Source organism: Eptatretus burgeri, chromosome 13, assembly GCF_056783735.1.
Source record: "Eptatretus burgeri isolate ZD-2024b chromosome 13, Ebu_testis_v1, whole genome shotgun sequence".
NCBI classification, from domain to species: Eukaryota; Metazoa; Chordata; class Myxini; order Myxiniformes; family Myxinidae; genus Eptatretus; species Eptatretus burgeri.
This window is the reverse complement of record NC_140973.1, coordinates 33743906-33769253: the sequence shown is the minus strand read 5'-3', so window position 1 is coordinate 33769253 and position 25348 is coordinate 33743906. Positions and strand designations below refer to the sequence as shown.

Genomic DNA, 25348 nt, shown 5'->3' with positions numbered 1-25348 from the left:
GCTTCTATCAAGTGATTTGGCAAAAGCAGAACTTAACTTGGGTCCTTCTTTGCCTGTAGATGGGACTATCACAGTCTTTCTCGACTCTGAAGGGATCTGCTTTGTAGATGAACGTGATGAAGGGCCGGTGATGCTACCTGCTCTCAGCATTGGTTTTGGTGCTGTCCCTGCTGTCTTCTTCGCAGCAGATACTGCAGTGGTAGTGGTGAATGCTGCTCCACTAGTGCTTGATCCTGCAGTGCCAGTACTGGCAGTAGATACAGTGCCGTCCTTCTTGCTCGTTGTTAGAGTCTTGGCTACAGTTGGTTGCATTTTTCTTCGTACTTCTTCTTTGAAGAAGAGGCGAAGTGGCTCCCACTGTTCAATCAGCCTGTCTAGGCACTGACCAAGGGACAGCCACCTTGTTGCGACATGCTTCAGAATCTTGTGTGTCGGGGCATCACAGAGTTCTTGCAGTGCTTTCACTCCTTTGACGCGTTTACTACTTTTGTCCAAGTAGTAGTAAATATCGATGAGAAAGTCATCTAATTCAATGGGTAAGGCCTGAGCCGCCTTCTTGGCCGTATTGTGCATCATATGGCAAGGGCATCCCATGATGTAGCACTCTGGATTTTGTTTGTGGATATAAGCAGCGACTCCTTTGTGCTTGCCCACCATGACAGAGGCATTATCAGCACAAAAGGAAACACAATTTCCCCACGGAATTTTCCTGTCACTGAACTCATGATCAAGCAGTTTGAAAATGTTTTCTCCAGTGGAATCTTGTTTGCACGCAGGCAAACTTAGCAAACCTTGCTTCACAATCCCAGCACTGTTGTCATAGTACGAAATCAGGACAGGATATAGCTGGGCCTCACCACTGTCATTGCTACCGTCTGTAGCTAGGCTAAATGGAGCTAGTCTAGCAATATCGGCAATAGATGAAGCAGTAACATTTGACAACTCACCAATTATTGCTGAAGTTTTTGTTCTTGCACATCCATACTTTGAAGCAACTTTTGAATCTGGAAACATCTTTTGAAATAGAGGTCCAGCATGATCTGAGACTGATATGGGCAAGTTATGTTCCACAATAAATCCACTAAAGAGAAGTTCCGCTCGGGTAACATCCTCTTCCTCGCTTGTCCCTTGTTTGGTGAAATAATTCAGAAGTGTACCGGTACTCGTGCTCGAAGATCTCTCCTTTGCAATGTCTGTGTGCCGTTTGCTTCCAACGTGCTTCCGAATATCATCGCGACCTCCGTGCTCAACTGAAATATCAACGCTGCATACTGTACAATACGCATGATGAATTCCTCTTTCAGACTTTCGAATACACGGGTATTGGAGACTGTATTCGGTCTTGTACTTCTGAGACCATTTCTTGGTCTTCGTAAGCTTCTTTTCTGCCATTTCGTAATCAACATCGAGGGCTTGAAGCATCGGTAACTTCGAAGTCGATGTTCCACAGCTGCAGCGCGACTCGTAGAACTCTAGCGGCTGTTAAACACCGCACGGTGGTCGCGACCGCCGGGCTGGTACGGGGCCCAGCTGCATGCAGTGAGCGTATCGCATGCATATACACTGTGCATACATACCGCATGCACTGTATTGCACACATACCGCATGCACTAAATCTCAGTGCATGATCGCATAAGCGAGATCCAGACCCAATGTTTGGCTGCTCCTCATTTGAATTTGCAATTTTTTACGTACAATTTGGTAGCAGCGGACCTTATGGAGTTACCACATGCTATACGTAGCAGACGATGCTTTTCATTCAATTCTCATACTAGTACATTCTGATTAGTGAACAGTGCAAAAATATCAAAATTTCGGGAGGATAAGGATAGTGATCGTAAGGGCGGGAGTTTGGGTGAATTTTCGGAAGCCTCCCGATGAAATCGGGAGGGTTGGCATCTGTGTACAAGGTATCCATAAAGTCCTCATGCAACTTTGAACTTGTACTACTTTGATGTACACATGATAGAAACAAACTGTAAATGCCATACAAATACACAATACATCAAGTTTTGTTATGTCAATGTTTTTATTAATGCTGTTGTTAAATCAACAATTCTTATGGGTTTCTTGAGGCAGTGACATTAGCTTTGACATCAATGGTGAAGTCTACCACAATTACCACATTTGGTTCCCGAACAACGATGTTTAAATCTTTCACATATCACCATTTACCAGCTTCCTGCCACTATGCTTCAAATGTGCAACGGTTCTTGAATGATGTCTTCAAAGACAAGTGGACCGGCAGACGTGGGCCAATCGCTTGGCCACCTTGTTCGCCTGACCTTTCTATATTGGACTACATTTTATGGGGCGATTATATAACTGTTATTTACTCATCAAACCACATTCTTTGGATGAACTTCAGGCTACAAACACAAATGCAATTCATGAAATTACTCAACAGCAACTGAAGAATGTTTTCAACAAGTTGAAAATTGGACTGAACGATGACAGTTACATTGAAGCCAAAACTTTTAAACTGTATTGAGTAAAAACTTGAATTACACTGGTCAACAATTTTTTACTTTCTGAATGTTGTCTAGATTTCTACAAGTGAATTAGGGTATTCTGGCACTGCTGAATCAGGAAATGGCATCCGTTTCTCTCCATCAGGTCAGGTTTTTGTGCTAAGTTGATTTGAAAAAATCAGATCTTGTGACAAAATCAATTACATTTTTGTGGCATTATCAGCTGATTTTTGTCAACACATATCATCCTAAACATGTTTTTAAGAAAAAAAAATGTTTTGCCAACAACATTTATTGATTACATGATAGAAACATCGATTACTGTCATCTGAATGGTGCGCATTGATAAAGGTAAGTACAAGTTAATTGCATGTTGCGTCACCACTGTTCAAACTTCAGGGCTTGAACTTCCGTTTCTTCGAACTCCTGGAATGTTCAGCGGCAGGGAGGTCTCTCTTCAGATTCCAACAGTAGTCAGCCATCATGACTGCGTCCCAGCGACCCTGATACCTGGTCTCCATCTCCTTCATGTCCTGATGGAATCTCTCCCCCTGCTCGTCACTCATTGAACCCAGGTTCTCAGGAAACCGGTTCATATGTGAAAATAGGTAGTGCATCTTGATGCTCATGTTGCAGCCCAGGTTTCTGAAAGCAGTCAGCATGTTGTTGACAGGTTCTGCGTAGTTTCTGGCCTTATTGTTGCCAAGAAAGTTCTTCACTACCAAAACAAATGTCTTCCACGCTTCCAGTTCCACTTCGTTCATTGAGTTTTTGAACTCTGGATCTCTGATGAGCTGACGGATCTGAGAACCATCAAAGATGCCAGCTTTCAACTTCTCCATGGTCAATCCTGGAAAAGCCTGGCACAAGTAAGTGAAGCAGTCACCATCTTTGTCCAGAGCCTTGGTGAACTGCTTGATTAAGCCGAGCTTGATGTGCAGCGGTGGGAAGAGTATTCTGTCTCTGTCCACCAGAGGGTCGTTGATGACGTTCCTTTCTTTGCATGGCACCAATTCCTCCCGCACAGGCCAGTCCTTCTTCGTGTAATGCTGAGCACGGTCCCTACTATCCCACATGCACAGAAAACATGGGTACTTGGTGAAGCCAGACTGTTGTCCCAACACACAGTTCACCATCTTCAGGTCAACACAAATAAACCACTTATGCTGATCATAACCAATTTTCTCCAGCACGTACTTCACCGCTTCATACTTCTCCTTCAGTGTAGTCGAGTGAGCGATGGGTACAGAGGCAAACTGGTTGCCGTTGTGTAGCAGAACACATTTCAGTGATCGCTTGCTGCTGTCAATGAACAGTCTCCAATCTTTGGGTTCGTACTGTGGCACTCCAAGCTTGAGCAGAAGCGCATGTCATAAATTGGCGCATGTAGGTATTGTACATTCTTCAGAGTTCGTTATTTCAAGAAATACAACTTTTTTGTATCACATTATTACAAAATCTGCCCCATTAACTTTAGTTTTGATCCACGAACTTTATGCTTTGCCTCACCAATTTTTGGAAGATTTTGAGGTTTTATGACTTCAAACTGATCCCTTTTCGACATAATCACCCAGAACTATCGTACCTGAATACTTCTTGTCATTAAAATAATTATTTTCAATCAAAACAATTATTTGACATGACATTTTACCCCCACCAACTTCTTCTAAAATGCTCCACACATGCGTACATGTGAACAAAAATGTAAAAAATGACATGTGGCCATATCTCAAAAACTTGACCTGATTGAACAAAACTAATGTGAGTTTTGGATTCAGCGCATCAGATTCATCCTAAATCAGCTTAAAAAATGCAGACAACAAATTTGTTGTTGACCAGTGTTATGCTTCCATGCACCATTTAGTTGGTTTCGATCATGTGTACATCAAAAGTTTAAAAGTCCAAAGTTGCACAAGGACTTCATGGACACCCTGTATTCAATAGTCAGACCTCAAATTTCGCAGTCCCGCTATTCACGGACCCCATGTATTCACACGTCACAAAGTGTGACCTGCTTCTGCAGTCGCGTTTCACAGGATTTTTTTTTTTAACACTTCAGGACTGGTCTCCTATATCCACCGCCACTGATATCAATTCGGACTTCTTCCAAGGAAAACTGCTCTCTATTATGCACATATTGCTTCAAAACAACTTGCATTTTCCTCCTGGTAGGCAACCTCAGATCTTTCTACAAAGCCCACAACAAGTGTGTGTCTACCCTCAGTAAAACCAGAAAACATCTGTCCAATCTCAAGAATGAGCTTTCAAACTTCTCTCCCTCCTCTAAAACCTGGTGGCACCTTGTCAAGTTTGTCTCAGGTGTATGCTCCTCTTCCATCCCTTTCCTCACTTCAAGTGGTACCACTGCTGACTCCAATCGCTAGAAGGCCGAATGCCTCAATTCTGTGTTTGTTTCAAAATCTTGTGTCCCAAATCCCTCCCTCTCTGTATCCATCCTTCTCAGTCATACCCAATTGCTCTTGAATTGTCTTTTGCACCTGAAAAGGGGGAAAAGTTTCTGGCAACCCTCGACTGACTGCAATTGGACCGGATGGCATCAGCTCATGTGTCCTAAAAACCTGCTCTGCTGCTCTTGCACTTCCCTCTCTCTGCCCTTTTGAACCTGTCATTTACCATAGGTCATCTTCCATCTGCTTGGAAATCAGCCAACATCACAGCATTACATAAAAAGGTACAAAAACAGATCCCCTCAACTACAGCCAAATTGGCATACTTCCAAGCATCAGCAAGGTCATGGAATCAATCAATTGCAGTTGACATAAAATCATTCCTTTTCTCAAACAACCTCATCTCAGGTGATCAATTCAGATTCAGACCTGGTCACTCTACCTTGGACATTCTGCTTCTGCTCCCAACAATGGTAGAAGCCCTCAATATCAAACATGATATCAGAGCCGTCTCTTCAGACATACCTCAAGCTTTTCATAGCCTGGCATCCTGCCTTGCTCTCCAAACTGTCTGCCTATATAATCCAAGGCCAAATCCACTCTTGGATTTCTGACTTCCTCCACCCTCATCAACATGTGGCTCTCAATGGAACCCTTTCATTTCCTTTCCCTGTCAAGCCTGGAGTACACCAAGGCAGTGTTCTTGTTCCAATATTATTCTTCATCTTTATCAATGATCTCACTGACTGAAAAATCCTCTTTATCTCTTTGCTGATGACTCCAATCTGTGCCATGACATCTCTCATCCTTCTGACAGACAGACAGCAGCCTCCTCCCTTTACTCAGACCTTGACAAATTCACAAACTGGTCAAACACTATTTTGCATCTGTATCCATATTGTCGACCATTTTCTTTCGCCCTTACCCCTCATCTGTCCATCTCCATCTACTTTCTCCCTCCACCCTGCTATTCCCTTTATGTTATGTCCTGATTTGTTCTTTGTAATTGCTCTTCCATGAACCTAGATCTTCCATTGGTAAAATTGGTATGGATGACACATCCATTGATTGGGGGGGGGGGACAAGCTGGGCGAATGGGGTGGTAAAAGGCTATGCACAGATGCTGAGTGGAGTCGTCGTTGCCAGTGGCTAGAATTTCCGCAGCCACCAGCAGTCACAGTTGTGAGCAGCAGAGACTTGCTCCCCCCCAAGCCTTCCCCCTCCACAGTCTGGGATTCTCCATTTACGTTCTCTTGTGTAATAATAAACTTGTTATTTCTTAAGGACACTTGTCCACTTCATCCCCATCTCCCACGTGCACAAATGGCCTCGGCTTTTTGGTAATCCCTGGGGGGCCGGGGAGGAGCTTTGTGGAGACCGGCGGGATACATATTTCGGCTGGAGGTGGAGATGCACTTCCCACTCAAGCGTAACTTCCATTAATTCAGCCATTCGCAAAACATATCGCTTTGGCAATGTGGCGCCGCATTAGTGAGCATCCCAACCATATGACAATATACATACAACCAGGGTGTCACATAATTGGGACTCAGGTACTCATGTGCGGTTAAAAAATCAAAAACGAAATGCATGCTTCAGAGATGCGCAGTCCTATGTTTTAATTTACTTTCACAAGCTATTGGAATTGCATAACTTAATCACATGAGTAACGCTGCGAATAATTTTTCATGCTGAACAACATGAAAACGTGTTTGCGACGACACCCGGATGCTGGCAAGATTGTCTTTTCCTCTGCTTCTTCTTCCCCCAACCTCAATTTACGGAAACCCTCCATCTTTGTATTGTGCGTGTAGTGAGGCGTTTCCCATTTTGCACGTCAATTATGCCGCTGCAATAAGCGTAACCCTTGCACTCATGATTAGAAAGCGTCCGTAGAGTAGCAAGGTTGGTCGTGTGAGTAAAAGACAGGAAGACCATCACGATTGAAGTAAAAATGGATGGTTTAGGACAGTATAAAATAGCTAATCGTACAGCTGATATGAGGCGTGTGCTCGGCTTTAGTGAGTCCACGTTGTGAACAATAAGACATAGGTAATCCGGAAAAGATAAAACAAAGTGCTAAATGTGGAACCTCAGTGAGTGCACCAAAGACATATGTTGGAAGTTCCATGATGGAAAAAAAAATGGAACGCATGCTCAGCACATGGATTGAACAGCAAAACCAGAACGTGCCTATCAGCATGCTTGTAGCACAAACGAAGGCCATCAGCATTTGCGAGTTCGCTAGTTCTGGGTGTTTTTCAAACTTTCAGAAGTGTTGCAACCATCACAACATAAACAAGTGATGCCAGGCACAACAAATCCTGCCCATTTAAGGCATAAAGTTATTTTGGGGATCAAATTTAAATTTGATACATCCTTAACCTGAATGTTGATTATAAGGAATAGAATAAGGAATATTTTAGTCTTAGTTTGAAGTAAATTAAACCATTTTTGACGAAGTTATGAGCGAAAAACGATTTTGATCTTTTCGTGACCTTGACCTTGACCTTTGATCCAATTGGACCCAAACGTTAATGGGGTCGTCCAAGGTTCATTGCCCACCTGTGGATTAAATTTGATAGTGTTTGCTAAAGCCGTTTTGTGTAAAGTTGCTAACAGACAGACAGACAAACAAACAAAGACAAAGAAGTGGTGCCAGGCACAACAAATCCCACCCATTTCAGGCATAAAGTTATTTTGGGGATCAAATTTAAATTTGATACATCCTTAACCTGAATGTTGATTATAAGGACAAGAATAAGGAATATTTTAGTCTTAGTTTGAAGTCAATTAAACCATTTTTGACGAAGTTATGACCGTAAAACTTCGGACCCTACCGGTCTTCACAAATATGCATTTTTCACTATAGTTTTAATGGAAAATTTGTAATTTTGACCGATGACCATGACCCCCAAAACTTCGGACCCTACCAATCTTCACAAATATGCATTTTTCACTATAGGAATAGGTATGATTATAAGTGCAAATAAAATAAGGTTCACTATAAGCTTACTTTGAAATAAATCAGATCATTTTTGAAAGTTATGAGCGAAAAACGATTTTGATCTTTTTGTAACCTTGACCCAATTGGACCCAAAAGTTAATGGGGTCATCCAAGGTTCATTGCCCACCTGTGGATTAAATTTGATAGTGTTTGCTAAAGCCGTTTTGCCGTAAAGTTGCTAACAGACAGACAGACAAACAAACCAGACGATTACAATATCCCGCTCCCTCCCTCCGGGGGGCGGGATAACAAACCGGACGATTACAATATCCCAGTCCCTCCCTCCGGGGGGGGGGGGGATAATAACTAGAAGGGCACTCGGTAGAGCGCATACCTCCGCCACGTCATGCCTGATCCACGAGAACATATCGGGCCCAATACATTTTTGAGATATTGTGCTTTATATCATTTTTGGCCCCACTCTCAATGGTGAAGAATAACTTAAAAAATTGTCGTAGTCAGATCCGGATCACACACCCAACGTGCCCACAAAATTTCATCTGAATCTGTCCACAACTTTTTGAGATATGCTGCACAGAAAGACAGACAGATAGAAAGGGGTGAAAACATAACCTCCTCCTTCGGTGGCAGAGGTAATGATTGTACAGGCTGCTGCTGCAGACTGAGAATTCCCCAGCATTTCTCAAGGCCATTATTGAGGAAGGTGGGATATTCTACGAAACAAATTTCAACGTTGATGAGACAGGCCTATTTTGGATCAGAATGCTACGTAGGACGTACATTTCTCGTGAGGAGAAGACCGCACCTGGATTTAAAGCAGTGCAACATCGCTTCACGTTGCTTTTGGGAGGCAACACTGAAGGAATGGAAAGGGCATCCAAAGGACGATGCCAGTGAGCTCTCAACGTCTAGCGGTCAGAGCTAAACGGATCTCGTACCCTCTCCAATTCAACTTCCATCACCATCAGCAACACCACCAGTTTCACCAAGGTCATCTGACCCATTTGATCCCCCTCCTCGAAAACTTGTACACTCCCTTCCCCTCCACCACTTGCAGTAACAACAAGACATCAGCAGCATCAGCCAACCTAAGTGTTAACATTCCCTTTCTCTTTCATTTTTGGTTCACGAGAAAATATTTTCACGAAAAATATAAGTGGCCACTATATTCGTTATTGTTGTCTGTCTGTCTGTCCCGAGCATAGCTCCGTGAGTTTTGACCCGATCCTGATGAAATTTTGGTGGGAGGTTTATATCATGATCTAGTTGTGTTTTCCTGAAAATGGGCGTGGTCCGCCCATAATGGGTGGAGCCACGCCCAAAAAACACGTGTTTTTAGGGGTAGCCAATTTCAATTTGCATCTTCTCCGAGGGGTTTTGTCGAATCTGACAGGGGTTTCAGTATTTGGTTAGCCCAATGGCACCTGCATAGCCCCACAGAGCTCGATTTTTCATTTTCGTCCCAAGGTCAAGGTCACAAGGTCACGAACTTAGAAAATTGCGATTTTGACATAAAAAAAAATTTCTTCTCCGAGGGGATGGTCGAATCTGGCAGGGGTTTCGGTATTTGGTTAGCCCAATGGCACCTGCATATAGCCCCACAGAGCTCGATTTTTCATTTTCGTCCCAAGGTCAAGGCCACAAGGTCACGAACTTAGAAAATTGCGAATTGTGTTTTTAGGGGGTAGCCAATTTCAATTTGCATCTTCTCCTAGGGGGTTTGTCAAATCTGGCAGGGGTTTCGGTATTTGGTTAGCCCAATGGCACCTGCATAGCCCCACAGAGCTTGATTTTTCATTTTCGTCCCAAGGTCACGAACTTAGAAAATTGCGATTTTGACATAAAAATCCATCTTCTCCGAGGGGTTTGTCGAATCTGGCAGGTGTTTCGGTATTTGGTTAGCCCAATGGCACCTGCATAGCCACACGGAGCTCGATTTTTCATTTTCGTCCCAAGGTCAAGGTCATGAACTTAGAAAATTTCGAATTTTGACATAAAAATCAGATGACCGCCCAAGCTTTGAGAGCAAGAATGACAATATTTTTATGCATAACCTTGAGGTCATTCCCCACCTAATGTCTTGAAACCATTTTGCTCTATCTCGAACACCTTGCCCGTGGCGCCCCCTTCAAGTTTGTTTTTACGCTGATTTCATCAAAGTATGAATAATCCGAGGAGTGTGAAATGCCATTTAGCCTAAATGACGTTATATTGTTCCTGGAATGTTCCAGAGGAAGTTTTGCACCAAAGGTCATAATCCTTGACCTTTTACCTTTAAAGTTCACAAAGGTCAAATTTTCAAAATTGTGGGAATCGAACCGGGTTTTCGACCTTCTTCGACGAACTAACTCCAATAAGCGATAGCACGGATCCTGTTTCCTTATTTTAATGTCCACAACATTGTTTTGTGACCTTTAAAGGTTATGCAAAGGTCAAATTTTGAAAGTTGTTGAACGAAACCGGGTTTTCGACATTTTGCAGCTAATAACCTGTCACTCGTACCACATCATGTTGATAATTCTTATAACTTGGTCAAACATTATCACATTGTCTCATCCTTGACTTCTGAAACAATCTACATCGTCAAATACCGCTCGTGAACCATCATCGTCTTCAGACTTGTTCTATTTTTAGTTGTTTCAATTTATTAAATGCAACAGCAGGCTGTATTTTTTCACAATTTTTTGTTGTTTCTATCTTGAACATTATAATTTAAATAATAAACTGCTGTAATATTAAAAATAGGACAACAATAAAGATGAGGGTTGAGGACAATAAAGACCAAACATCCACCTATTACATTATTTCTTATGGGGAAATTGGTTTTAATTTACACATTTTTCATTTACATGACTATCTTCAAGAACACAACTATGGCATAAATTAAAAGGTTGCTGGACTCCGTTGAATAAAGAGAATGTGTAGAACTGGTTACCACGAGGTGGCGTTTGTGGCCTACTTTGGCACATTCTGTGTGAATAAGCAAAGACAGGCAGACAGACCTAAATGCAATACCCTCTCCTTTGGCAAGGGTAATTACAGGAAACATGGCAGAATGCATTGAACAACCTCCCAATAGAATTTCTCCAGAAATTGCAGGAAAATATTCCAAAACAGATATCACGGGTGTCCCTGTCTTGGATGAAAAAGGTCATCACTGTTTCTTTCATAAAACATGATCATTACAACACATTTCACTTATCAAAATATGCCAATGTGACAATAAAAATGTATATTTTCAAGATGGTCTGAGATGTTTGCACGGTACAGCATGTATGTACATTATATAATCGAGATAATTGAGTAACGTGATGGTAAACTAAAAAGAAGGTGAACTATGATCACCTTGTTGTCTCCACCAGACACTGCCAGGATATTTCCAGTTATGGACCAGCTCACGTGCCACACGACGTCACCAAACTTGTGCAGTAGTTTAGGGGTCCAAGACCCCCCTGCAGGGTCATCACAGGTCCAGATAAACACACGCCCATCCTGCAGCAGCAATCGTTATGCATCAGCATAGATACACCATCAACTTAAAACAAAAACAAAAAACATTTTAGAATGTTCGAAAGACCACACCTGTGAACAGCTGGCTATGGTGCCACTGGGCAGACCAATGGATGGTGCCCAAGCAACGTCTCTCACCCAGTCACTGTGTGCTTCCATCTTCTTCTCCTCCGCCCACTGCCCATCCTCCTCACTACAACCAACATAAACAACGCACACAATATCAATCACATACAATTTGGCAATTTGTCTTCATAATGTTTCTGTGTGTAATTTAATACTATTCTCACGTTTACCATGTAGCTTTGGAATCCGAGAATTAGGCAAGGAATTTCGTTCCTCATTGCATGAAACAAAAAACATAGGAGCAATACCCCTGGGCGCTCACCTGGTCGCAGCTGGATAAGATAACCATGTAACCACTGGTAGGCATGGATGACCCACAAAATATGTGATGGAGAACAAAGTCAATACCTATGGAATTTTTTTTAATGCCGTGAACAAACTTTGGTACATCACGGGTGATAAAGGTAGTGGTCAAGTTTCATCAGAATTGTGTGTGCAGTTTCCGAGAAGAAAGCACATTCCTATTTTGGGGGGCAACCCCCATAGATCCCCTTAGGGCCCAATTTTTTTGAATGCCATGAACAAACTTTGGTACATACACTGTGATGAACATTATGGGGGAAAAGTTTCATCAAAATTGTATGTGACATTTCAGAGAAGAAGCTGCAAGTATATGTGGACGGACGGAAGGACGGACAGAAAGACAACGTGCCATCCTATAAGCTCCCTGGAACTAAGTTCCAGGTGAGCGAGCAGGCAATTGTCACCCCCACAGTGTGAAGTTGCTTTTTACATCCTTAACCATTAGTTATGATTGTTGGTGGACAAATAAGCAACTAATGGAGGAGGTTGTGACATGAAGGTCTCCATCCTCAATGGCACCAAAGTCCAACACATGAATGCAAAACATTAGGCTGAAGCATTTGTTACCATCTTCTACTTGTCCTAATGTATCCTTCTTGTCCTAATCATCATTATAATCGTCAATGATACTAACCTCTGGTCAAGTTATTAGACACCACAAACAAGAAACAGCTGAGAATACGGGACACAGCAAAAGCTACATGCCTGGAATCCTGGAAACATCTCAGCCATAATACAGAAAAATTGTACATGATAATTTTCTGTGCAGTAGCCAAACTGTTCCCAGTACAACTACAATTACTGAACTAGCATCTGCCAGCCAAAAAAAAGCCAGATGCAGACAGCATGGCCAATTACTGCCGTATTTGCCAACTCCCAATCACGAGTGAAGCAATAGAAGTCATCAACAGACCGTGCCATCATGCGGCACTTACTAATAAACCTGCTCACCAATGCATGGTTTGGTTTCGTCAGGACCATTTGACTCCAGACCTCTTTACAAACTTCATGATCCAAACTTCGGTACAAGAGTTAAATGTGAAAAGTGAGGTCAGAGTGGTTGCCTTTGATACTGAGGCAGCATTTGACTTCGTATGGCATCAAGGAGCCTGAGTCAAACTGGAGGCAGTGTGGGTCAGATAGGAAAAATAATCTTCAGGGGATATCTCCCAAATTTGTTGGAATAATACCTGGCACAAAGGAAGAGGGTAGTGGTTGGTGGGGGCCAATGATCTCAGCACCCCACAGCCTTATGCTGCATACAAAAGAAGATCTCAGCATGAGGGCTTCGCTGCATGAGGTCCTTATGGTTGTCCTCGGCAACAACTATCTTCAACTGCTTATTAATGACCTTCCTTCCATAATAAGGCCAAAAGTGGGACTGTTCATTGATTTTTGCCCAATATTCAGTTTGACATCCATGCCTTCCTCCAACTCCACTTTCTTTCTTTTTCTTTGTCTATGGAGGTGTGAATCTTGCAAATAGTTTTTGTAAGGTTCATCTGGCTGTGCCTGGATGGGTTTGAGGGTGGAGGAATAGCAGCCGAAACCCGAATCCTATCCAGGTTCCTCGTGATGACTCCATCTTTGTCTATTTGGGTTCCTCCTGATACATCATTACAGAAAGTCTACACCCTCTTTCAAATTTTTCACTTTTTGTTAAATTATAGCCTGGAATTAAATCAGATGTTTTACACATCATAACAAATGTCCAAATGAAAAACAAATTCTACAAATTTCAGAAAATTTATCAAGAATACAAAACTAGAATATCTTGGTTGGATAAGTGTTCACCCCCCTGAGTTAATAGTTTGTGGAATCACCTTTGACAGCAATTACAGCTGTGAGTCTGTTGTGATAGGTGTCTACCAACTCTGCACACCATGACTGGGCAATATTTGCCCATTCTTCTGTACAAAACTGTTCAAACTCAGTCAAGTTGTGTGAGGAGCGTTGATGGACAGCAATCTCCAAGTCATGCCACAGTTTCTTGATTGGATTTAGGTCGGAGCTCTGATTGGGCCACTCAAGGACAATTATCTTTATGTTCTTTAGCCACTCCAATGTAGGTATGGCTGTGTGCTTTGGGTCGTTGTCATGCTGAAAGGTGAACTTCCAACCCAATTTCATCTTTCTTGCAGAGGGCAGCAGGTTTTCCTCAAAGGATTTTTCTGTATTTTGTTCCATCCATTTTCACTTCTATCCTGACAAGTGCCCCAGTCCCTGATGAGAAACATCCACATAACATGATGCTACCACCATGCTTCACAGCAGGGATGGTGTTCTTTGGGTGATGTGCAGTGTTGGGTTTGCCCAAACATAACATTTTTCATTTAGGCCAAAAAGTTCCATCTTGGTTTCGTGAGACCACAAAAACTTTTGCCACATGTCTTCAGAATTTGAGTGTTTTTTTTTTGCATACCTCAAACAAGACTCAAGGTTGACTTTTTTCATAATGGCTTCCTTCTTGCCACCCTCGCAAGTCTGGTGTACAGGCCAGACTTGTGGAGTGCTTGGGATATTTTTGTCACATGTACACAGTGACCAGTCTTTGCCATAAAGGCAGGTAGCTCTTTCAAAGTTGCCATTGGCCTCTTGTTGGCCTCTCTCATCAGTCTCCTCCTTGCTTGGTCATCCAGTTTGGAGGGACGGCTTGATCTCGGCATTGTCTTGGTGGTACCATATGCCTTCCACTTCTTAATGATTGTCTTGACTGTGCTCCAAGGGATATTGAAGGCCTTTGAAATATTTTTATACCCATCCTCTGATCTGTGCCTTTCCACAACTTTATCCCAGAGGTCTTTTGAAAGCTTCTTGGTGGGCATAGTTGAGTCTCTGCTGTGAAATGCACTACACAGCAGAGGGAACCGACAGGAACAGCTGATTTTATTCTGAAATAATCAGAAGCACTGCAACTTAACACATGTGGAGTCCAATAAACTTGGTGTGTGATTTTGAAGGTGATTGGTTACACCTGAGCTAATTTACAATTGCTTTTTCAAGGGGGTGGACACTTATCTAAACAAGATCTTTTAGTTTGTATTATTAATTAATTTTCTGCAATTTGTAGAATTTGTTTTTCATTTGGAAGTTGTGGGCTACGATGTGTAAATAAAGATGGGAAAAAGTCTGATTTGATGAAATTTAATTCCAGGCGACAAGGCAACAAAAGGTGAAAATTTGAAAAGGGGGTGTAGACTTTGTACAAGCACTGTACATCAAAGTAGCCTTTTATTTTTCAGGTGAGACAAAGGAAGTTGAGGATCTCAGTTTTACTGACCAAAGATTTTACTTTGTCATATACTGCATATCACTTCAGAAGTGAACAAGTGTTGGTTGTGTTTCGTAAGTAATTCATAATATTTAATCAAGATTTTATACATAAAGTCCAAGTCAACTTTGAAACATTAATGTTGACAAAATTGATTTGTAAATATGGTTTAAAAAAGAACAAACAAAACAAGCAGTCATGGACTGGGACTTAAGAAATCGTCAACTTGACCTCTGACCTTGTCTAATAAAAGCTGTCTCTGGAGAAGGTAGCGACGCAAACCAGAAGTTTATACGACGATTCTGTACCAAACCATCAAAAATCGATTGTTTTTGATGTTTGACCTCACTGTGACCTTGACCTTTGACCAATTTTGACCAAAATCTAATCAGCGCCAACCACCACCCTCCTGAATCACGTGGTGTAATTTGACATTGGTAGCTTCTTCCGTTCTTGAGTTATCATTTTTTTGGATGTTTGACCTCACTGTGACCTTGACCTTTGACCGATTTTGACCAAAATCTAATCAGCGCGAGCCATCACCCTCCTGAATCACGTGGTGTAATTTGACATTGGTAGCTTCTTCCGTTCGAGTTATCTGTACCAAACCATCAAAAATCAAATATTTGACCTCACTGTGACCTTGACCTTTGACCGATTTTGACCAAAATCTAATCAGCACGAGCCATCACCCTGCTGAATCACATGGTGTAATTTGACATTGGTAGCTTCCTCCCTTCTCGAGTTATCATGCCTACAAACAAACAAGCAGTCATAGACTGGTACTTACAAAATCGTCAACTTGACCTCTGACGTTGTCTTATAAAAGCTGTCTCTCGAGAAGGTAGCAACGCAAACCAGAAGTTTCTACGATGATTCTGTACCAAATCATCAAAAATCGTAACGTCGACCGAAGCAAAAATCTCCATTTCTCCACGCAATTATTTTATATTATTTTATCAGTCACAAAACCATAATATTCAGGCATCCACCAACAATCTTTACATAATCCGACGGCTTAGCGAGTCAGGCATGCGACGATAACCTTTATTGGGATAAAAAATGACCTTTAAACACCATCTTTGTCGAAAACACAGTCAGCGCGCACACGCAAAACCTTTACGTGGGTAAACGACGCGTCTGCTCGAGCGCACTGCATCATGGGACGACCCGTGACGCGTCGAGTGAAATATTTTTTATACAATCTTAAAACGTCTCCAAAACATCCCATTTTTACCAGAATTTCGACAACCGAGTTTTAAGCGTCCTAAGCGATCACAAAAACCAAAGACAAAATTAAAATTGAAGTTAAACCGAACTCGTAACGTCGAGCGAAGCAAAAATCTCCATTTCTCCACGCAATTATTTAATATTATTTTATCAAAGTTACAAAACCGTAATATTCGGCCATCCACCAACAATATTTACATAATCCGACGGCTCAGCGAGTCAGGCATGCAAGGATAACCTTTATTGGGATAATAAATGACTTTTAAACACCATCTTTATCGAAAACACCGTCAGCGCGCACACGCAAAACCTTTACGTGGGTCAACGACGCGTCTGCTCGAGCGCACTGCATCATGGGACGACCCGTGACGCGTCGAGTGAAATATTTTATATACAATCTTAAAACGTCCCCAAAACATCCGATTTTTTCCAGAATTTCGACAACCGAGTTTGAACCGTCCTAAGCGATCGCAAAAACCGAAGACAAAATTAAAATTGAAGTTAAAACGAACTCATAACGTCGAGCGAAGCAAAAATACTCCATTTCTCCACATGAATTTACGGAATTATGTTTGACCTCACTGTGACCTTGACCTTTGACGGATTTTGACCAAAATCTAATCAGCGCTAGCCATCACCCTCCTGAATCATGTGGTATAATTTGACATTGGAAGCTTCTTCCGTTCTCGAGTTATCATTTTTTGGATGTTTGACCTCACTGTGACCTTGACCTTTGACCAATTTTGATCAAAATATAATCAGCACTAGCCATCAGCCTTCTGAATTAGGTGGTGTAATTTGACATTGGTAGCTTCTTCCGTTCTCGAGTTATCTGTACCAAACCATCAAAAATCGGATATTTGACCTCACTGTGACCTTGACCTTTGACCGATTTCGACTAAAATCTAATCAGCACTAGCCATCACCTTCCTGAATCACGTGGTTTAATTTGACATTGGTAGCTTCTTCCGTTCTCGAGTTATCGTGCCTACAAACAAACAAACAACAAACAAGCAGTCATAGTCTGGTACTTACGAAATCGTCAACTTGACCTCTGACCTTGTCTAATAAAAGCCGTCTCGAGAGAAGGTAGCGACGCAAACCAGAAGTTTCTACGATGATTCTGTACCAAACCATCAAAAATCGAATGTTTTGGATGTTTGACCTCACTGTGACCTTGACCTTTGACTGATTTTGACCAAAATCTAATCAGCACTAGCCATCAGCCTCCTGAATCACGTGGTGTAATTTGACATTGGTAGCTTCTTCCATTCTCGAGTTATCGTGCCTACAAACAAACAAACAAACAAACAAACAAACATAAACGGAAGGCATCAATATACTTACGAAATCTTTAGATTTCGTAAGTAACAAACAAACAAGCAGTCATAGACTGGTACTTACAAAATCGTCAACCTGATCTATGACCTTGTCTCATAAATGCTGTCTCGAGAGAAGGTAGCGACGCAAACCAGAAGTTTCTACAATGATTCTGTGCCAAACCATCAAAAATCGAATGTTTTGGATGTTTGACCTCACTGTGACCTTGACCTTTGACCGAGTTTGACCAAAATCTAATCAGCACTAGCCATCACCCTCCTGAATCACGTGGTGTAATTTGACATTGGTAGCTTCTTCCGTTCTCGAGTTATCTGTACCAAACCGTCAAAAATCGAATATTTGACCTCACTGTGACCTTGACCTTTGACCGATTTCGTCCAAAATCATATCAGCACTAGCCATCAGCCTCCTGAATCACCTGGTGTAATTTGACTTTGGTTGCTTCTTCCGTTCTCGAGTTCTCTGTACCAAACCATCAAAAATCGAATATTTGACCTCATCGTGACCTTGACCTTTGACCAATTTCGTCCAAAATCATATCAGCACTAGCCATCAGCCTCCTGAATCACCTGGTGTAATTTGACATTGGTTGCTTCTTCCGTTCTCGAGTTCTCTGTACCAAACCATCAAAAATCGAATATTTGACCTCACCGTGACCTTGACCTTTGACCGATTTTGACCAAAATCTAATCAGCACTAGCCATCACCCTCCTGCATCACGTGGTGTAATTTGACATTGGTAGCTTCTTCTGTTCTCGAGTTATCGTGCCTACAAACAAACAAACAAACAAACAGAAACGGAAGGCATCAATATTCTTACGTAATCTTTAGATTTCATAAGTAACAAGCAGTCATAGACTGGTACTTACGAAATCGTCAACTTGACCTCTGACCTTGTCTAATAAAAGCTGTCTCTCGAGAAGGTAGCGACGCAAACCAGAAGTTTCTACGATGATTCTGTGCCAAACAATCAAAAATCGAATGTTTTGGATGTTTGACGTCACTGTGACCTTGACCTTTGACCGATTTTGACCAAAATCTAATCAGCGCAAGCCACCACCCTCCTGAATCACGTCGTGTAATTTGACATTGGTAGCTTCTTCCGTTCTCGAGTTATCGTGCCTACAAACAAACAAACAAACAAAGAGAAACGGAAGTCATCAATATACTTACAAAATTTTTAGTTTGCATTTTTGGCAGTAAGAGATGACGGAGTTGAGAAATCGGGCTTCGAGGTGGGAAGGCAAGAGAGGAAACGACGGAGCCTCTGGCGGTCCCTGCTCACACCAACGACTCAACACGTTTGCCGATCGGCACCTCGGTTTGGGCGCACGAGTGCCACCGGCACCTCAATTTGGGCATTGTCTGGTGCACAGGCCAGGCCTGGATTTGTATGCTGGACCTTGAGAGGGATCAGCTGAGGCCCATCGTTGATCTTACGCGGAGTTGGAGCGCGCGGAGACCGCGTGCGCACGCAGTGCCTTGAGAAGGAAGAGTACAGCGCCGCCATCTTGCCACGCGGCGCGTTCGAGCTGGGGGCTCGAATCCGTGGACATCCGCCTGTTGCGAGCGACATTCGTGCTTTTGACACTGTCCTCTCGTCCATGAAACATCACCAAGTGCTCTGTCTTGTCTTGCATGCATGCTGTCTGTCTGTCTTTGTCTGCACGTGTTGTATAAGGCATATCTCGGTAGGGACCCCCTCGAAACCTGTAGTCCGTAGTTCCCTCGTTAAGAACGGGTTAAAGATTGTTAATAAAAGCATTGTCGTGAATGTTTTGCTTGTGTTGTGTTCCCCGAGGTTCCCAAATAAATCTGGTTGGTTCGTATGAAGTTGCTGCTATGGATTAATTCATGTCACGTTGAGGAACGATCCGTTCGATTGGCAAATACAACCAAAATGGTTACAGACTGGCAGAAAATGCTCGGCATCTGACACAACCAGTCTGTAACCGGGGTTCTATTTCCCCAACTGGTAAGGTACAAGGATTACGTTGGTATCGCGATTGAAGACGCGTGACCCGAGGACTGTGCCGAGCAGGCCGGCGTTGTAAACCCCAGAGACGGCGGTGGTGAGGGTGGCGCCAAAAGTCGGGCGAGAATCCCGCCTCCCCGGGTCCACAACAATACAATGCAGCAATTATTTGTATTATTATTTTGTCATGAAAGCAGATCGCACAAAATGGGAAAAAGAAAAACTGCGTTCGTAATTGCCAAAAAAAGGACCCCGATTAACTGGATGGATTGTTATGGATTGTAAAAGCTGGTTAGAGAACACGGCATTGCGCTCAATGCACATTCTTTCTGCACAATGCTCAACTTTCTGCACTTTCCCTAATCTTTTCTCCACTAAATATAATCGTCTGCACAGTAGAAAAGATTAAGCTCAATGTTTTGCTTGAATAAAAACACTCAGTTATTAAATAAATAAATAAAAACAGCAAATTTGTTTTCAGATTTCACTCCATATTTTGACACTTATTTAGCCCATCAGATTCGATTCTCAAATCAGATAAAATATTTTGATTATTGGTTCACGAAAAATATGTGACCACTATAGTCTGTATGTGTCTGTCTGTCTGTCTGTCTGTCTGTCTGTCTGTCTGTCTGTCTGTCTGTCTGTCTGTCTGTCTGTCTGTCTGTCTGTCTGTCTGTCTGTCTGTCTGTCTGTCTGTCTGTCTGTCTGTCTGTCTGTCTGTCTGTCTGTCCCGAGCATAGCTCCGTGGGTTTTGATCCGATCCTGATGAAATTTTGGTGAGAGGTTTATATCATGGTCTTGTTTTGTTTTCCTGAAAATGGGCGTGGTCCGCCCATAAACATGTGTTTTTAGGGGGTAGCCAATTTCAATTTGCATCTTCTCCTCGGGGTTTTGTCGAATCTGACAGGGGTTTCGGTATTTGGTTAGCCCAATGGCACCTGCATATAGCCACACGGAGCTCGATTTTTCATTTTCGTCCCAAGGTCAAGGTCACGAACTTATAAAATTGCGATTTTGACGTAAAAAAAAATTCTTCTCCGAGGGGTTTGTCGAATCTGGCAGGGGTTTTGGTATTTGGTTAGCCCAATGGCACCTGCATAGCCCCACAGAGCTCGATTTTTCATTTTCGTCCCAAGGTCAAGGTCACAAGGTCACGAACTTAGAAAATTGCGATTTTGACATAAAAATCCATCTTCTCCGAGGGGGTTGTCGACTCTGGCAGGGGTTTTGGTATTTGGTTAGCCCAATGGTACCTGCATAGCCCCAAAGAGCTCGATTTTTCATTTTCGTCCCAAGGTCAAGGTCACGAACTTAGAAAATTGCGATTTTGACGTAAAAAAAAATTTCTTCTCCGAGGGGTTTGTCGAATCTGGCAGGGGTTTTGGTATTTGGTTAGCCCAATGGCACCTGCATAGCCCCACAGAGCTCAATTTTTCATTTTCGTCCCAAGGTCAAGGTCACAAGGTCACGAACTTAGAAAATTGCGATTTTGACATAAAATTCCATCTTCTCCGAGGGGGTTGTCGACTCTGGCAGGGGTTTCGGTATTTGGTTAGCCCAATGGTACCTGCATAGCCCCACAGAGCTCGATTTTTCATTTTCGTCCCAAGGTCAAGGCCACGAACTTAGAAAATTACGAATTGTGTTTTTAGGGGGTAGCCGATTTCAATTTGCATCTTCTCCTAGGGGGTTTGTCGAATCTGGCAGAGGTTTCGGTATTTGGTTAGCCCAATGGCACCTGCATAGCCCCACAGAACTTGATTTTTCATTTTTGTCCCAAGGTCAAGGTCACAAGGTCACGAACTTAGAAAATTGCGATTTTGACATAAAAATCCATCTTCTCCGAGGGGGTTGTTGAATCTGACAGGGGTTTCGGTATTTGGTAAGCCCAATGGCACCTGCATAGCCCCACAGAGCTTGATTTTTCATTTTAATCCCAAGGTCAAGGTCACAAGGTCAAGGTCACAAGGTCACGAACTTAAAAAAATTCGAATTTTCACATAAAAATCATACGACGCCCAAACATTGAGAGCTCGGATGACTATTTTTTATTCATAATCTTGAGGTCATTCCCCACCTAAAGTCTTGAAACCATTTTGCTCTATCTCAAACACCTTTCCCGTGGCGCCCCCTTCAAGTTTGTTTTTACACTGATTTCATCAAAGTATGGCTAATCCGAGGAGTGCGAAATGCCAGATAGCCTATATGACGTTATATTGTTGCTGGAATGTTCCAGAGGAAGTTTTACACCAAAGGTCATAATCCTTGACCTTTGACCTTTAAAGTTCGCAAAGGTCAAATTTTCAAAGTTGTGGGAATCGAACCGGGTTTTCGACCTTCTTTGACGAACTGACTCCAATAAGCTATAGCACATATCCTGTTTCCTTATTTTAATGTCCACAACATTGTTTTGTGACCTTTAAAGGTTATGCAAAGGTCAAATTTTGAAAGTTGTTGAACGAAACCGGGTTTTCGACATTTTGCAGCTAATAACCTGTCACTCGTACCACATCATATTGATCATTTTTATAACTTGGTCAAACATTATCATATCGTCTCATTCTTGACTTCTGAAACAATCTACATCGTCAAATACCGCTCGTGAACCATCGTCGTCTTTAGACTTGTATACTTTAATTAGACTGTGAGCGTCGATCGTGTTTCCAAATCAAGGCATGCTTGAATCGGCCAAACAAAATGGCGAATCAAGACCCCAGCAAGCTGACAGAGGGCTGACCAAGGATAACGCCTTGCTGAAGGATAATTAAGCAAGGCCGTTAATTATCTTCAAAATAAGTGTTTTAATGAACCCAAACACCCAGTTTTCATTCACGCACTACCTTTGAGTTCCCCAAGTATGCCTGCAAAGTTTGAGGCCGTTAAGTTTCATGGTTTTGGAGTTCACACACACACACACACACACACACACACACACACACACACACACACACACACACACACACACACACACACACACACACACACACACACACACACACACACACACACACACACACACACACACACACACACGATGAAAAAGAACTTTAAAAACTGTCCTTGGGAATATTAATTCATGCACGCACGCATGCACACACGATGAAAAAGAACCTTAGAGAAATCTTAAAAACTGTCCTTGGGAATATTAATTTTCAAAAACTAACTGCAGTTGGAAGCTGTCCAGAGCTCAGTGACAATCCTGAAAAGAGCCCTTGGAACAAAATTTTGAGAACAAAACCTCACAGCTTGGTCTTTGAATCGTGGCCTTCTCCACCTCCCTTTACCGAAATGGAGGTGGATACTTTGAGACCTGGGAGGACTTCGTTCCACCTTCTGAAACCTACATATGGAGATGACATCAACCCACACCAACACCAACACCCACAAGCACACGTCTCAAGACAAACACAGCCAGTGAGCTTGGTGAAGTGCCGTTGCTTCCTGGGTACCAGCGACATCACAACAATGGAGTCACCTTTCTCACCGCACTAAGCAGGGCATTTCCTCAGGAGGAAGAAATTCCTCCCCATGGATGCCAACCTTTGGGGATTGTCCATGCTCTTATCCTTTTAAATGCTGAACGTCAAGCAAGGAAGCTGCCCGTACCATTTTTTAAGTGTTTGGTATGACTCAGCTGGGGCTTGAACCGCCGACCTCCCAGACTCGGAGTGGATGCTCCAACCATCACACCAGAGTCTGGAGAGTTTTCCAATGTCTTTTCTAAAGCTTTGAGCTGGTATAGTGTTTTAGGTCAGGTACGTGAACATCCATGGGTCATCGTTAAATAATGCGCATAATAAAATAAAATAAACTAGAACTACATTGTCGATGGCACACCATCGCATATTCCCATGCACACTGCCTTGTCCCATTAACGCTCGGTGAAATTTTATCTTGCAAAATGGATTGACTATTCTTTTCTATTTGATGTGCTTTATGATCAAAGACTTACTATGTTTAATAAATCAGAAGTCATTGCAAGCATGTCAACATTTCATGAAACATTAATTTAACACTGTCCACCAATATAGAACTGTGCATCAATTTATTCATAGGAATGAACCGTGTATAATATTAATTATAATTATTCATAATCGATTAGATAAATACAGCAAAACCTGTGGCTGTTTGTCACTTATGGGGGCCACATAAGCAAGTTCTTTATAAAATAATTTACCATGCACAATGGTAAATACAATTTTAAAAAAATCAGCCCCCATGACCCCACCCCCTCTGGCCCGGCCCCTCGGGGTCATATCAAAAATCCGACAGTGTTGTGCACTTCCCCATACATATATCTACTATGTCCCAAAGTTTCAAGTTCCTATCTCAAACGGTGTAGGAGGAGCCATTTTGACCCCCTATCCGCTAAGCACCCCCTACCCCCTAAGCACCCTCTGATAATCATGTGTTTAAAAAATATGTTGTTAAATGTATAACTCATAAATATGTTTGATTTAAAAAGCTATAAGACAATATATATATTGTTACGGCTGTGGAAATTCGCATTACACCATAAAGGGTCCTCAGGTGAGATATATCGATAAGTTAATTTGTAGTTAGCCCAAACCCGTTGAATAGAGGGAATATATGTGATCCATTCGGGCTGCGATTCTTCAGTTAGCCGTTTTTATTTTGCTGTCGTTATTTTGGTGCAAGAACAACAACGAACATCGCCACAACCAACATCTCAACGATCACGCCATTCACACCACGACGCCACCTTCCACAACTACGCTACCACCATCTTCGCCACTCACCATTCAACGAGCACCATGCGGTCAAGATCTCTGCAGGACGGATGAAAGGAGCAGAGTGGCAGCAGCAACAAGGGTGCGAAGGGGCATCTCCCGCCCAAAACTCCCGCGCAAATATCTCCCGCCCGAATCTTCCTTCCCTCATCGTACGGCGCGTGGAGAAGACAACCAACAACGCCTGTGGGGTTTTCCCGCCATTTTTCCCCACGCTTGGTGAGAAAGGGGGAGGGGGTGGCGCGTCCTCTCCCGATTGGCGGATGCGTGGTGTGACGTGGCCGGGGGAGAGGAACGCCCCCCTTCGAGGCATTTTCTGGAAGCGTCTCGAAGGAAGGAGCCAAGAACGGGGCGGGGCGCGGGGAGGAGCGAGGGCGGAGCCCGACCCTACAAAAGGGTGGGCATGGAGAGTCCCTGAATGAGAATTGTCGAGAGTTGTTGGAGAGTCCCTGCTTATGGTTCGTTCGTTCGGAGGAAGAGGTTGAGGTTATGTTCGTTCGTTCGGGTCTGGTCGTGATCGGGTGAAGGTCGTCGAATTGCCACGGGTCGTCGAACCTGGTCCCTGGTGATTGTTCCTGGTCGGAGAGTCGTTCGGAGTCGGTGCAGGCCGAGATCCCGCTCGTGGGACGGAGCGCCTGCCATTCCCCCCCCCTCCGTCCGCACCCAGATAGCGGCGAAAACCTGGCCCATTCCCCCAAAACCCCGTCCAAGCTGTCGGGCGGACGACACGTGCAGGCGCGAGGCACGAGCCCAGTGGACCACGCCAGAGGGACTCGGAGTTGCGGTCGCCAAGGGCTGGACGACGCGCTCAGGGAAGTCGCGACTTCCTTTTCTTTTGGGGTTTTGTGTAAATGTCTGTGGGTGTCGCCAGTCTTGAGAAGTAGAACCGTTTTAAGTGTTGCCGTGTGAATTGCCTTATTCGGTTGTAGATCTGCGTTGGTTCTTTGCTTGTGTTTTTCTTTGCATAAACGTATACATGTATTGCTTTTGT

At 43.0% G+C, this 25348-nt stretch overlaps 1 protein-coding gene across 1 annotated transcript in view; it reads right to left on the bottom strand.

Moving 5' to 3' along the window:
- The window catches only part of SEC13 (SEC13 homolog, nuclear pore and COPII component), a 47312-nt gene that overhangs the window by 9545 nt on the left and 12419 nt on the right, over positions 1-25348 (bottom strand). Inside the window, exons 7-8 of the mRNA XM_085851989.1 lie at positions 11430-11550; positions 11193-11339 (exon numbers count right to left, since the gene is read on the bottom strand). Of these exons, the coding sequence (XP_085708115.1) occupies positions 11193-11339; positions 11430-11550 (268 nt within the window). The remainder of the gene's footprint in view (positions 1-11192; positions 11340-11429; positions 11551-25348) is intronic.